Source organism: Chiloscyllium plagiosum, chromosome 14 (assembly GCF_004010195.1).
Source record: "Chiloscyllium plagiosum isolate BGI_BamShark_2017 chromosome 14, ASM401019v2, whole genome shotgun sequence".
NCBI classification, from domain to species: Eukaryota; Metazoa; Chordata; class Chondrichthyes; order Orectolobiformes; family Hemiscylliidae; genus Chiloscyllium; species Chiloscyllium plagiosum.
In genome coordinates, this window is record NC_057723.1 from 41,215,747 (window position 1) to 41,231,984 (window position 16,238).

The 16,238-nt window shown below is 39.3% G+C and overlaps 1 protein-coding gene across 5 annotated transcripts in view; it reads right to left on the reverse strand.

Moving 5' to 3' along the window:
* LOC122556673 (nuclear factor NF-kappa-B p105 subunit-like) overlaps positions 1-16,238 on the reverse strand; it is a 151,293-nt gene that overhangs the window by 53,073 nt on the left and 81,982 nt on the right. For 4 of the 5 annotated variants that reach the window (XM_043703690.1, XM_043703692.1, XM_043703689.1 and 1 more), the window contains 2 exons: positions 12,508-12,548; positions 3,092-3,190 (listed from right to left, as the gene is read on the reverse strand). In XM_043703690.1, coding sequence (XP_043559625.1) covers positions 3,092-3,190; positions 12,508-12,548 — 140 coding nt within the window. Of the gene's footprint in view, positions 1-1,066; positions 1,103-3,091; positions 3,191-12,507; positions 12,549-16,238 lie in introns of those variants that run through there. The other variant, XM_043703693.1, reaches the window with a different exon arrangement.

Here is a 16,238-nt window from a genome sequence, read left to right on the forward strand (position 1 = left end):
GGACTTCTACTTCGGGTCTGGGGGTGGGAGTATGGGGGGAGCTGCAGACAAAGGGGATGGTGGGGACAGGGTGATGAAGTGGAGATAGGTGATGACAGGCAGAGGGTACGACATGGTTGGTCAATGGGAGGAATGAATCCAGGTGGTGGCAAGAAGGAGTGGAATGGAGGGGAAGGGGCTGGGAAAGGAGTTGGGGATGGGAAAGGAGGTTATTTGAAATTAGAGAACTCAATGTTGAGTCCTCCAGGCTGTAGGCTGCCCACGTGGAAGGTGAGGTGTTCTTCCTCCAATTTGTGGATTTGTTCATTGTGGCAATTTAGGATGCCAAGGATGGTCATGTCGGAAAGAGAGTGGGAAGGGGAATTAAAATGGGCAGTGACTGGGAGTCCAGTCGGCCCCTGCAGGCTGGGCTGAGATGCGCAGCTAACTGTTCCGTTTAGTTTGGTTTATGTTTGGTCTCCCCGAAGTAAAGAAGACCACACCGGGAGCACCTGATGCAGTAAACTAGGTTGGAAGAGAGGCAGGTGAACCTCTGTCTTAGCTGGAAGGACTGTTTGGGGCCCTGGATGGAGGTGAGGGGACTGTTGTACCAGCAGGGGAAGGTACCTGGGGTTTCGGGTTGGTTGGTTTGGAGAGTGGCGCAAACCAAGGACTGTCAAAGGGAACAGTCCTTGCATGAACATCTTACTCAAGCACACAGGGGCTCACCAGACCTCCTAGTCATTGCCCATTTTAATTCCCCTTCCCACTCCCTTTCTGACATGACCATCTTTGGTCTCCTCCATTGCCACAACAAACAAAACTGCAAATTGGAGGAACAACATCTCATCTTCTGACCGGGCAGCCTACAGCCCAGCGGGCTCAACATTGAATTCTCCAATTTCAAATAACCCCCCTCCCCATCTCCTGATTCCCTTCCCAGCCCCTCCCCCTCCCTGCCACCAACCAGATTCAATCCTCCCATTTGCCAACCAATTGTACCCTCTGCCTGTCTTCACTTATCCCCACTTCACCACCCTGCCCCACCACCCTTACACCCACCCCAAGTCCTGAAGAAGGGTTACACCTGAAATGTTGACTTCTCCATCTTCTGATGCTGCCTGGCTTGCTGTGTTCTTCCAGCCTCCTTCCTGTCTACTTCGGGTTCCAGCATCTGCAGTTTTTTTTTAAATCTCTAACACAGTTAGCTCTGTTGGCTGGATGGCTGATTTGCAATGCAGAGTGATGACAACAGTGTGGATTCAATCCTACATTAGCTGAGGCTACCATTGAAGGACTCCCATTCTCAACCTCTCCCCTTGCCTGAGGCATAGTACCTTCAGATTAAACCACTATTAGGCATCTCTCTCTGATGACAGAGCAGCCCTCTGACCTCCAGAACTATGGCCAATTTATGTTTTTCCTATCTCAGACCTTCCTTGTTGTACTTCCTTCCTCTTCCTCCCTATCTACAGTATAAATTCCATCATATTTCTCCCTTTCTTCAGTTCAGAAAAAGTCATGTTTGACTCATGTTTCTCTCTCCATTGATGCCACCAGACTTACTGAGCATTTTCAGCACTTTGTTTTAATTTCTAATTTCCAGCATCTGCAGTATTTTTCATTTATCCTATAACTGGACAAGTAATTATTGAAAGTAAGGGTGAAAGCTTCTCCTGAGGTGAGTTTGGAGTCAACAGCATTTAATTGAATGGGAGGTATTGGTTGTGGATCATTGTCTTCCTGCCCTAGTTCAATTAAGTCCTAGGTGGGAGTTCTTGAGGGTGGCTTTCCGAACCAGGGCCAATTCGGGCTATTAAGAGGGCAACATATTTCTATTTAAGGGCTTCTTCCTCCCTGCTGTATTTGCTTACAACTTGTTCCCAGGAATGGGGTTGTCTCTCACTGATCAGCATTCAGTGGATGATCAAGAGACCTAGCATTAGGAAGGAGCAGCCCACTGAGAACTACTCCCTGCCCTTTCTTCTGAACCCCCTGCAACACTTAGCTAATGACCACCCCTCCAGCCTGTCAACTGGTTTGGATTCTAATCTAAGCGTGTGAATGAGAAAGCATGTATTTTCCTGTCAAAAAAAATTGCATGGCAGGTGATGAAATAATCAGAGACCCAACAGGTATTTTTCATATATCTCTGTCCTGTGTATATTACACTGATACAACAGAATTGATGTACTGCAAGTTTTTTTGTTTCAATATGTTTCCAAGTCTCCTCACGACATAGATATTGACAAACTTATTAAGTGCGTGTAACAATATTAGACTGATACCCAATGTAGAAATGCCTTACTATATTTCAATAAAACTATTTGTCTGCTGTGAAATCTACAGTAATTTTATTAGTACAAGTTATGAACTAGTCTTGATTGTTCCAAAAGTACATAACAGTCAGCATATTTGCTACACCATCATGAAAATACATATCATAAATTCATTTGGCCCACATGTGTCTACTACGTATTTAAAATACTCATCAAAGGTATGAAAGATTCCATTGGGAACAATTCCATTGGGATTCCATTTAGAATAAACAGCCCGTGGGGCAATTTCCAATGACAGATCATTCTGTTCAAGGGATGCCTGACATTTGAGATTAGCAACTGTTCTGTGATGCTCAAAACCCAAAAATGCACTTTTAATACAGGCGATGAACACCCAGCACTAACATCTGAAACAAGAAATATACATTAGTACTGGAAAATTGGACACAGTTGTAAGACTTTCTTTAGAATGTTAAATTAGAAATGGAGGATGATGCGTGAGTGTGTTCCAATCATTTATTCAAGGCAGTGAACAATACGATCCCCAGCTTTTAAATCATTGCTAGGAGGTACCTCAACCATTTTTTGAGAGTTTTTTTTGTGTAATCTGAAGGGACAGGAGTACTTATTCTCTAATAAGGGTCAAAATCATTTCAGTGTCGATTTATTGCCAAACATTTTAAAATTTCTTTGCTCATTTAGCTTTTATAGTACTTTATAATTTTATTTTACAGTGGAAATGTATAAATTATCTTAAAAAACAAATCTTTAAATAGTTTGAAGATTAATGTAAGCTTGATAGGTCATAGTCATCGTTTGGTAAACAAAAGTACCTTCACTGTTGGATATGTTTTCTTGTTCTTTTCACTTGAGACTCCTGGCAAGCCACCGTGAGATGGTCCTTCACATCCATAACGAAAGCGGAAACCTCGCTTAAAAGCAGAAATAATATGAACTGATTATTTGTTTGACAATTAATGCAACTTATTACAATTTTGTTCAAGATTTTTGTCTGGTACTCAACAGGACAATTTGCAAGAAATATCAATGTAAGGTGGAAAAAAATTATATTATAGTAGAGAAAAATGTTGATTGCTTGACAGGTGGACTCTGTTTTGAATGGACCAGATAGTTACGACTGAAAGTTAACTGCTAGGTTTTGATTAAATTTTAAACAGCACAGATTGATTCAGACAGATCAAGAAATGAATCAGAGAAAAAATAAACACCTATTTTATTGAAATGAAACAGGCACAAAGTGTGTACATGCTCTCTCTGATTACAAAGAATATAGCCCTGTATATTAATAACTGTAACTTCTGATACATGCAAGTGCAATAATCTCTGAAACTGACTGACAAGTTTAAAATAGTTGGTCAGTATAATTCTTTGCACACACAGATTATTTAGCAAATGTATTCAATCACAGACACACATTTAATGTTGAATATCATGCTCAGAGTTTTTCGAGTGTTGGTTAGTTGGATGTCGTCAGTACTTTGTTTACTCTGAATGGCCATAAGTCTATCCTGTTACATATGATCTGCTAATCGTTGTTGCATTTCAGGATTGAAATTCACATCTCACACTTCCATTCAGGTGATAGGCAAAGTCTTCTTAGCTTGACAGCAGCATCTGGGCTAGGGGGCAAACAACACTCATGTTGCTGTTGCAGATCAGCATTTTGAAACAGCTAGCTTCACCTGTTGCTCAAACTTGTGAGATACCTCACTCTTCAAAGGTAATCTGAAGGAGACTGTATATCTTCCAAGGCCAAAAATTATGGCCTTGAACTTGTTCATGGATGTGCTTTATAGTCACAGTTTACCTGGGAAGAGAATGTTCCATGAGCAAATACAAACATGTGCATGCACACACTTAATAACACATATTTACAGGGTATATTATATATTCCTACATACCAAGATATCCAATTCCACTGCTGTGCAAGTCCCCACAAGTTTCAGAGGATTCACCACTCTGTACCTGATTGAACTAGCAAATCTCATGACCTATCCCTCAGATCACATCCTTAAAAGGACCAACTATTATTTTCTTCCACTTCTTAAAGTCCCTTATAACACATCAGAATTATAAAATTACAAAGTTACCAAAGCAGTAGTGCGTTTTGAGAAAATTTGTAGCTCAGCTTGAGGTTCTGGATGTAGGTTAGCTGCTGATCTGGAAAGTCTGTTTTCAGATGTTTCGTCACCATACTAGGTAACATCATCAGTGAGCTTCCAGATAAAGCACTGGTGGTATGGTCCACTTTCTATTTAAGCATTTAGGTTTCTTTGGGTTGGTAATGTCATTTCTTGTGGTGACACCATTTCCTGTGGTGATGTCATTTCCTGTTCTTTTTCTCAGGGTGTGGTAAATGGGATCCAAGTCAATGTGTTTGTTGATAGAGTTCAGGTTGGAATGCCATGCTTCTAGGAATTCTCGTGTGTGTCTCTGTTTGGCTTGTCCTAGGATGGATTTGTTGTCCCAGTCAAAGTGGTGTCTTTCCTCATCTGTATGTAAGGATATTAGTGAGAGTGGGTCATATCATTTTGTGGCTGGTTGATGTTCATCTATCCTGGTGGCTAGTTTTCTGCCTGTTTGTCAAATTTAGTGTTTGTTATAGTTCTTTCAAGGTATTTTGTAAGCAGTAGTAGTAACATTAGTCCATCAATAACTTTGTCAGATGACTTCTTTCTTGCTTAACTGACTGAAGTTCTTCCAATGAAATAGTCACTATTGGATTCAACAAGGACTTATGCCTCGTGTCATTGTTTCACCACCCTGTTTCCATTGTTTCCAGTGAGACAGCAGTCTGGACTGTTACTGGCTGATCTGACATTTCATTCCCCAGGCAACCCACAATGCTTCCTGCCAGTACCACTGAATCAAGGCATAACATTGGTTCTTGGGATGGCTCTTTTCCATGCAAGTGGACAAAATGGTTTTTAAACATTTTTGTCTTGTACGCTACTTTTGAAGAACACTGGCTATGTTCTGGCTGCAACGACTACTGGAACTTAATTTGTTCCATTAACTAAAATTCTTCATTAACACTGCATCATTTATCTCAAATGTTCTTGTACTTCCAAATAAATCATTGTTCCTCACCTGGTTCCTCTGGCTTGTTTCCACCCTTCCCATGAAGTTTGGGAACACCTGGTTTAACCTGGTCCTCAACTGACAATCTCTTATCAACTAAGCTGGACAGATGCCAGTAGTCATTTGTGGGGTGACCCTAGATGATAGCAGGAACCTAGTTAACTTAGTGTTTAAAGAAGAGGGTGGTTGCTTCTTTGCCTTGAAATTCTGCACTGAACTTTCAGCCAGTCCACTGGACGAAGGATGGTAAGACGCCATTCTGGTATGTTTTATTCTGTTGTAAGTCATAAACGTCTGAAACTTTGCACTGTTAAAACTTGTATCAATATCCAAAATGGGGACCTTTGGTATCCTGTGGACTGCAAAACACTGGCACAACTGTGGATCTCATTTTAAGCACCTCCATCCATTTTGAGCGAGTGACAAAAACATCATCTCCAAAAACAGTCCCACGTAGTTGACCTGGACACTTCCATGGATGTAGCTGAGTAGCAGAGACAATCTCTGCTGAAATTGGCAACAATTGCTGTACTTTTTTCACCTTTTTGATTTCTTCCCATTCTTCCCGGAAAATATCCTGGTGCTTTCTGACGATTTCATCTTTGGTGCTGAAAATCTCTCGCCAATTTAATTTGATATCTTGGAGCCAATCACACCCCATCAAACTCCATCTTTGACCAGCCACCATGAATGAAGGCTGCTGAGCAGACTGATGTTGGTAGCTCACTGGAGCCACTATGGTACCTACTATCTTAATGGCCTCCCACATGTATGTTGTCAGCCCGATTCCAATGCTGTTTAACCTCATGGGATGGACCCCTTCTTGAAGACAGCAGTAGGCTTCCTTCCCCTCAGTGGTGTGGAGGCCCAGTGTTCACTCCTTTCATAATGTCTTTTCATTTGCCAATAGCTCAACTGTGATGGGGACCACTTTGCTTGCTTTTACATTATTGACAGACATAACTGTCTACTCCACCTCAGGAACATATTCTATAAGGTACACTGGTACTGTACTATTTGATTTACATGTGCTGAGCAGGCTCAGCTTATCCTTGCACTTATGCCTCAAATGTACCTTTTATTTGATATCTGAAGCATTTAGCTTCCCCCACATCTGAAACACTTTACGCACTTATGGTCTATCCAAGGCTATTGGTTTAATCTTCTGTACTTTCTGGCTCCTCCAATTCCCATAGTCATATGGGGAGGTGTTGGTCTCGTGGTATCAAAGACCCAGATAATGTTCCAGGGTTGTGGGTTTGAATCCCACTGCTGCAGATAATGAAGTTTGAATTCAATTTTAAAAATCTGGAATTCAGAGTCTAATGATGACCATAAAATGACTGTTGAAAAACCCATCTAGTTCACTAATGTCCTTTAAGGAAGGAAACTGGTCTGGCCTACGTGTAACTCCAGACCTACAGCAATGTGGTTGAATTTTAACAGCCCTCTGGGCTATTAGGGATGGGCAATAAATGTTGGTCTAGCTATCCTGTGAATTAATTTAAAACATTTCATTTCTGTGCATCATCTAGACCTTCACTTCTGGATGCCACTGCTTCTTGTGGTTTCTCGCTCTAACTGGTGGACTGCACTGCTCAGAGCACTTTACAACTCCTGGGCACCCTACTCTGCACTATCCATAGCTGAAGTAATCTCTTATCAACCTTTTTAAATCCAATTCTAAGTTTGCAAAAGATCAGTTGGCTGGATGGCAGAGTGTAATGCAGACTAATGCTGACAGCGTGGAATGAATTCCCGCTCTGACTGAAGTTACCACAAAGGACTTCCCTTTTTAATGATCCTCCCGAGCTGACTGCTGATGACCCTCAGGTTAAAACACTAGTCATTTCTCTCTCTCACGAGAGAGCAGCCCTATGGTTCAGTAGGACTATTGTGACATTACCTTTTGCCCAATCTTCTGCAGCCAGATTGAACAGTTCCAATTTTCTGAAACAATGATTTGACTGCTATCTTCCATGCAGGCTGGATTTGTCTGGGGTTTTTTTTACATTTGAGTTGCATTCATCACCAATGTAATAACTTCAAAGTTTGACTCTGCCAATTAACTACATGTCCTTACATGCTTCACTCCCTGATCTAACTATTGGGCAAGTCCCAACATGCCTCATGCAGATTTGCTGCTCCATCCCTGATTGGACGAGCAGGTTACATGACTCCTCCCTCAGGGCTTATCCTTAAAGGACCAACTACTACAACTTGTGACAATGTCAAATGTTTTCTTGCCTCCTTGTGGGAACATCAAGAAACTGGTGGAACCATCAAAGCCCTTGGTATAGCCAGTCCTCAAATCAACATTGGAAACAAGCTGTGTCACCTCAGGCAGCCAAAATACACAACTCATTCCAGTTAAAGTTCACTTAAGTATAAACAACTCAAAATTTGATGAGAGGAAATGTCATAAGCTGCTGAGAACATTCACTTTCCAAGACTTTCACTCTGGTTTTAAAGCATCACTTCAATTCAAAAAAACAGACTTGCCACGTGGACACTAGAAATCAAAAACTAGGTGCTTAATTAAACATAATTTTTAAAAGTGAACTTGTGACCAATCCCCTTGTGTGAGTATGTGTGGGAGAACAAGTGTGTTGAGAAATCATGTTTTAAATTCAGGGAAAGTGTCTGACAAGAAATAGCTTTCTGTATTTTAACTTCTCAGGCACTTCTTCTGAAATCATTTAATTGGAATCCACACTCTGAGGACAGGATAAAGCTTACTTCCTGCTTGTAAAACACGCTGATCATGGACAGTAGAGGCAACACACATATTCTGTCCATGAGAATATTTGTAATGTTTCATTTCTTAATTAGATGGTGACTGCGCTGCACACTAATCTGCCTCCACTTATATCTCCTAAAACTCTTGTCAAACAAAAATGCATCAATCTAAGTTTCAAAGAAGAGTTCTAAATTCCACAAACTAAGCAATGATATTATTCCTGAATGGTGGATCCTGGAAACCTGAAATAAAAACAGAAATTGCTGGAGAAATTCAGCAGATCTGGCTGCGTCTGTGGAGAAAGAAACACAGTTAATGTTTTGAGTGCAATATGAACTTTCTTCAGAGTCCATGACCCTAATCAACCCATACAGTCTATTGAACATATCCACATTTCTGCAGTGATAGCAGGTGATGCCTTTGCCTTACTGTGCCAGCAACCCAGACTGAAGGTTGTCTTCCATGGTGACTGAAAAGTACTCCCTTTAAACTTTGGGTCTTGACCATTTGGTTGAAGAACATTCAGTATGTTTACCACATATGTTACTGGCATACAGTATAGTGTGAGAACAACATAGCATTATGATATCCAGCAACATGTCCACTCTTTTGACTGATCATCACTATTATCTACCCTTGAAAATAAAACCGGAAATGACATCACCCACCTTAAGAAACCAAGACCTATAAATAGAGAGGTGGGACATACTATCAGTGCTTCATCAGAAATTGTCACTGATGATGTTACCTAAACATCTGAAAACAAACCTTCAAGCTCAGCGAGCGAACTTACATACTTACTGACCATTACTAATTACCATGACAAGCTGGCTGGCGTTATATATGTCCTAAAACGCAAGTCCAGACAGAAGTAATGTGAGCTTATAAACTCTTGCAGAGGCAACAAAGTGCCAAAAGGCAAGGCATGACAATGTTTATATTATTTCATTTGTATTTCTTTTGTGGTACAAACTTGTTTTATGGTTAAATCCACACCTGTAGCTTGGTGTTTTTCTGGTTTAGTGCAAGACCACTCCATCAAATGTTTATTAAAATTATCTAACAAATCATATTTCATGTTAGGATCTATGCTAAAAGGTCAATACAACAAAATGGAGTCAAGAAGGCGAGTCCAAAAGAACCTTGTTTTTCATAAATAAAACCGAAATTGCTGGAGGAACTCAGCAAGTCTGACAACATCTTTGGACAGAAAGCAAAATTAACATTTCGAATCCAATGACCTTTCTATAGAATGGAATTGTAGCTTTATTTGCAGGTTGTAGGTTCATTCTAGTTTTCAGAGTTGAGGGTACATCAATGATCAATATGGTCAGAGTTATTTTGGCACACCTATTGAAAGCAGTGCTCACTTAATTTGACAAGATGAACAGTTGTGAGAAGTGGAGCCATTATTCAATGTTACTCTTCAATAAAAGCAACAATCAAAAAACTAGGCCTTTCTTTTATTTGAGTGCTACTAGTATTATTTAAATTGTTTTATCCTTTTCCTGAATTCTCTCCATTATTTGTCATTTTTAAACTAGCTGAGTTGTGGTCGTGGTGGGTGCAGTAGGGGTCTTTTGCTCTCTTTAAATTTAAATGACCTAATTGGGACTGGCTTCAGGATTTGGAAGTGAACTATCTGCTACCAGAAAAGAAAAGCTGCAAAAGAGGGAGTGTTTCAAACATTTTGTGATTTCTTTTTGATAATAAGCATACAGCAGATATTCGAGCAGGTTTAAGTCAGAAGGGCACCACTATGGCATAGCAGTTAGCAGTGTTGCCTCACAGCACCAGGGACCAGAGTTCGATTCCAGCCTCGAGTGACTGTCTGTGTAGAATTTGCACATTCCTCTGTTTCTGCCCACAATCCAAAGATGTCCAGGTTAGTTGGATTGGTCATGCTAATTTACCCCATGGTGTCCAGGGATGTGCAGATTAGGTAGATTGACAATGGTATATGTGGTGTTACAGGGAATGGTGTGGGTCTGGAAGGGATACTCTTTGGAGGGTTGGTGCAGACTTGATGGGCTGAAGGCCTCTTTCTGTACCACAGAAATTCTATGAAAAGTTAAATGTTTATTCAAACAACATCTCAAAATGAGCTGTAAATATAAGAAGCACAATTGTCCACTCATGCAGACATATAGAAAAGGAAAGATAGATTCTGAAGAATTAAGCAGACAAGGTTATCGCGGGTTTCTGTAAAGGAAAATTTTCTCCGCTGAAAACAAATTGTTTCTTGTTGAATTTCTGGAGTTGACTGGTTGTTAAGCAGGATTCTTTGGCTAGAGGAACTGTCCCCCTGCTATTGGTTTTTATACTGACTGGTTTACCTCTGGTATTTGCGCTTATAAGATTTATTATCTGACTCAGCTTCAGTCGTACGTTCAACCCTTCTAGTGTCCAACCAGAATAGTTTAAAGTTATAAGACTGTGCAGTACAACAGAGAATGGATAATGGCCTTCCACATCTATTTATCATTTGACTGGTTTCTTCATAGACCTCATTCGTAAGTTTCAAGTGCTGAGACAATCCTTCCTAGAACTGCTAGATTTTGAGCTTTGGGTAAGTTCACAAATAATAGGAGGTCTAATTCCATCAATGATTATTTTTTACCTTGGTGTATTCATTGAAGGAAAGAGACCTTACTCCATCTCTCACAATTTAGAACTTGACAGAATTATGTTCAAACATGAGTTAGTCCTTTGTCTGTGAGACCAAAGAAGATCAAAGAAGGGCAGCCATCTAGGATCAGAGTTAAATGTTGATATGCCGTATTGTTCTTTTATTTTTGTATTTAAAATCAAAGTGTCATCTCCATAAGCATGCAGGTACAATGATGCATACAATATTTGGTGCAGTACCCTTATCAGCACTAGTTAGATTTCAGTTCAAAGTGATGTCAGAAAAAATTTCCAGGAGCCAGTAGCCAATTATTTATCTCGAAAAAAAAGTTATCTTCTGTACTAGTGGAACAGTAGAGATCAAGAACTCATCATGCATTCTGCATCTGCCCTTTCTGTGATTCAATGTTCCATTACAATACAATGACAGCTGCATGCTGGGCTACTATGACACAAACAGAATAACACTAACAGAACAATGTTCAGGTCTGCTGGGAAAAAATGTTTTAATACTTCAGATTCAAGTGGAGTTCCTAAATAAACTTATTGGTCTCTGGTGAAGTTTCCATTCCTTCTGGCCGCTGGTCCATTGAAATCCAAACCTACCTAGTGGGTGTCCGGATTCCAATTCAACCACTGGGATCTCAATTTTCAAACCTGTCCCATCAGATCTCAATCACATAGTTCTTTGAAAATTCCAAATGGTGAATCACTCCCAGGAATCTTCTGATATTAGAACGCCAGATTATCAAGCTTAGTTTATCTTGAGTAGTCCCTCATATCCTGTAGAAACCACTTACATTTTGGTAAGCAACTTCCCCAGCAACTTCTACTTTTGCCTCTTCCTCATCCTCCCACTCAGCTTGAATACTCAACACAATGGACATAATGCACTCACTGTGTTATGTGTTAGATATTTTATTGCACAAAAAGTTTTTTTTCCCTCTTTCATGAAATATGTTTTTGATAAAAATGGAACTCAGTCTGAACAATCATCATTAGGCAACAAAAGATGAAAGGCATTCCACTTCATTGCACTTGCTTTCAGTTCTCAGTCACAGCTGAGAGCAAATACAGATGTACACTTACATATCCTTGGATTTCCTGGGACTCTCCAGATGATTTCAACGAAACTGTGCTTCAAGTGGGGACAGGTCCAGCAAAACTATGAAAATAATGCAGAGTGGACATCCCCTTCTTCCCACCTCAGATTCCTCTTAATGTGTAATTGTGTTCAGCAGTGAAAGGGAACTTGGAGAAATGTGATGGTGGAATATGTGCTCTCTTCACCAAAGTACACAGTATTAATTATAAATATCATAGTAACAGATAATCTTAAAGCAAGCATCTTGGCAGTAGCCTGATGATTCAAATGACAAGTGTAATATTTTATTTCATAACATTCCACCCAGGATAGACTTTAAAGTTTGGTGGCCAAACTTGCAGATTATTATTCTTTCAAGGTGAAAGGGATCAGGAGGGTTATAGGAAGAATAAAGATATTGGATGGAGTTGGTTTAATTATCCAAAAGATTTAGCTTGCACTTGATTTTCTTACATTTTTGTTAAAGAATTATTATGCTTTAAGATGAAGATTTTATTTAATGGCTTTAGTAGTTCTCTGTCTATTTCCATACATTTTTATACAATACTATTGACTCTAGTAGTGTGTGATGAAATTGCTTGTGCAGTCCTCATAACAATATTCAAGTTTGTTGAAGCATACATATTTACAGTTTCAGCAAAAATGAATAATTATTCACATGACTTGTTGCTCACCTGCTTTGGCTGTTCAATTATTTCAATGTAGGGATCACATCCTGAATGAGACAAAAGTATTAGCCATTAGTCAACAAGCTATTACAGTTACAAATGAAAAGAATAGGATAATGGTTATCTGACTGCCTCCTTCATTCACACTGAAAAATGGACAATAACAGACAAAAATCTTAAAAAGCAATATAATTTACTGAAAACAGATGACTAGCCTCAATAAAATATTATAATTGGTATTTTACACCCTTGATAAGAACCTGACATAATTTCCAACTTCCAATAGTTAGACCATATGCATGATCCATCCAGCTTTCCAGATCTAGATCAGCTGAAAATAAGAGTTATCAAAGACTGAATGCTCTTTCTGGCTCCACAAAATCTTGCCACTGGATGACAGATGTTCAGTTCTTTTTGTCACTAGAATTTTCTCAGCTCTTTTAAAACAGTTGCCTGCCCATACTAGAAATTTACTAAACCTATTCTAACAAAATTGAAATGATAATGAAAACCCATTCACCATGAAAATGGCTCCCACATCACATTACAGCCTATGAGTCAGAGGTGTGATCACTTCACCCAATGCTTGCTTGATGTAACATATCTATGAATAATCAATTTCAATGTTCTCATAATGGATTTATCATCAATTGCTCCAGAAATTGTTTTTAACAAACTATACAGAATGATAAAAATTAATTTCAACAATCAATTTTCAAAAAGTACCATGCAAATATTATCATATTAATAAGCTAAGTTTACAGGGGTGGTGGTGGTGTAGTGACAATGTCATTGGGTTAATTGTCTGCGGTTCAAGATTAATACTTTGGGAACATGGTTTTAAACCCCACCATGGCAGATGGTGAAATTTCAATCAACGAAAATCTGGAACAAAGACCTGGTCTATTGGCAAGCATGTAACTCCTGCTGATTGTTGAAAAAATGCGTCTGATTCACTTATGTCATTTAGAAAGGAAATCTGTCAATCTTACCTGGTCTGGTCTACATGTGACTCCAGGCCCACAACAAAGTGTTGACTGTTATTTGCCCTCTGAAACTGCCTAGAAACTACACAACTTAAGCAACAATTAGGATGGACAATTAATGCTGGTCTTGATGAAGGGCTTATGCCTGAAATGTAAATTCTCCTGCTCCTCGAATGCTGCCTGACCTGCTGTGCTTTTCCAGCACCACATTCTCAACAATGTACACTTTTGGTCAAATTAATTTTGTTGAGTGGTGCAAGTACCTCAGATGTTAAATGGAAATTTTCTATAGACTAGATTAGATTCCCTACAGTGTGGAAACAGGCCCTTCGGCCCAACAAGTCCACATTGACGCTCTGAAGATTAACCCACCCAGACCCATTCCCCTCTGACTGATGCACCTAACACTATGGGCAATTTAGCTTGGCCAATTCACCTGACCTGCACATCTTTGGACTATGGGAGGAAACCGGAGCATCCAGAGGAAACCCATGCAGACACGGGGAGAATATGCAAACTCCACACAGACAGTCACCTGACTGAACCTGGGACCCTGGTGCTGTGAGGCAGCAGTGCTGACCACTGAACCACCGTGCCACCCATAGGTCTACACTAATTGCAACCCATATTGTGGTGGAGACCAAAAAAACTTAAGGTCCCTGCATCAAAATTGGCAGCTTATTCAACACGTTTTGTTTGGCTTGGAATTAGTCAATTTGACAATGGCTGAGTCTCCTGGTGAGAAGTGAACATAAAGGAACAGTAATACAGGTCATTCAGCCCCATAGCCTAATCAATGAAATCATGGCTGAGCTGTAGTGTAAATCCACACACCCACCTTTGGCCTACATCCCATAATATCTTGCTTAACAAATATTTAACTATCTCAGATCTAAAACTAACAATTGACTTACCATCAATTGCTATGGTGGAAGAGAATTTCAAACATCTACCATCCTTTGTGCATAGAAGTGATTCCTAACACTTTCTCTGGTTCTAGAATCTTCAACCTTTTAAAATAGTTTATCTTTATCTACACTGTCGTTTCCTGCTAATATCTTAAAGAACTATCACCCCTTAATCTGCTAAATTCTAGAGAAAACAGCTGTAATTTGTATAATCTCTCCTCATAGCTTAACACCTGAAGTCCAGGTATCATTTTTGTAAACTACGTTTTACTCCCTCCAAGATTAAACTATCCCACAGTATCCTTATATGTATAAAGGGCAGCATTAACCTTCTTGATTATTTTATGCGCCTGTTTGTAGCATTTTAAAGATCTGTGCACCTGAACCACCAAATCTCTTTGGACACCCCTTGTATTTAACTTCATGCCATCTAGAAAGTACCCTGCTATCTTTTTTTGGTTGAAAATTAATAACTTTACACTTGCTTACATTGAATTCTATCTCCCATGGTTTGGTCTGGTCATCTACTCCATCAATATCTTATTGCAATAAAATGTGGAATTTACACAATAAAAGTACATAAAAGGCAGCAAGGCATCCCTCCTCTGCACATTTTGTATTTATTCTCAAAATACAAAATCATTATTGAGAATCAGTATAAAACAGGTACATTATCATATTCACTTCACAGCTTATTGCATGATTTTCAAAGTACAAGGAGTTTCTGTGACAATATGCAATACAATAACTTTTAGCTTTTCATGAATTACATTTCATTTACCACACTAACACCATTTTGCATTTATCTTCACTTTGTGTTTTTCTCTATCTACTGAAGCGGCCTCTGCACATTGCATCAGAGTTCTGTTGGCAATGGTTTTGGCCCCACTGAGCTATAGGAATAAAGAAAAAAAATGTCTGATGGACTTAATACAGAATGCAGGGTTACACAAATATGTGAATCCATACACAAGTAGTCTTGAGATGTTGTAACTTGAAGGGACACTTTTATATCAACAGGCAAACTGGAGGTCAATCTGCAAGTCAACCTACATGGCAATAAGTTATTTTATATGATCAAACTTAAGTCAGTATGTAACCATGCCTTGAATATGAGCTCTTTAAAAGAAATGACTTTGTAAATCTTCAACTATACATTGTACCTTGAAGTTCAGTATGCATGAGATAGGATTTTAAAAAATACCCTTTAGGTTGTTTAAGGACTTTGCATGGTTGAACAATAAATGTGCATCAGGTTGTCAGGTAACACTTGTGATTTGCAAACGTGGACCCAAAGCATTTTATTGTTGGATAGTCTTATCTTGTCTTAATTGTGCTGACTTTCTGTGCATTTATTTTATGGTTCTGTTGGCAGCAATTGGCTTAATCCCTAATTACTGACAGAACTCATGTGTAGATGTCTCAAGGAGAGTTAGTCTGAAGTTTCAAACAGGACAATCGTATTCTCACTCTTTCTGAGCAATACCCATGCACATTTTTATCCATGGTTGCTCCAACGTGAGTACTTGCACAAATTGTCTACTTCATATCTTTACAGTGAGTTTCATTTTACTTCATTTTTAAATGTTGCTTTTCCCACCTCTCCCTCTTCTGCTGGCCTTGGCAACAGCTGACAAAATATTTTAAGCCATGATATGGAGGTGCCAGCGTTGGACTGGTATAGACATAGTTAAAGGTCACACAACACCAGGTTATAGTCCAACAGGTTTATTTGGAAGTACAACCTTTCAGAACGCTATTATAAATTAATTCTGAATCTCTACAAAGACTGAAATTTCCTTTTAAATAATCATTTACCTTTAAATCTGTACTTTCTTATAAA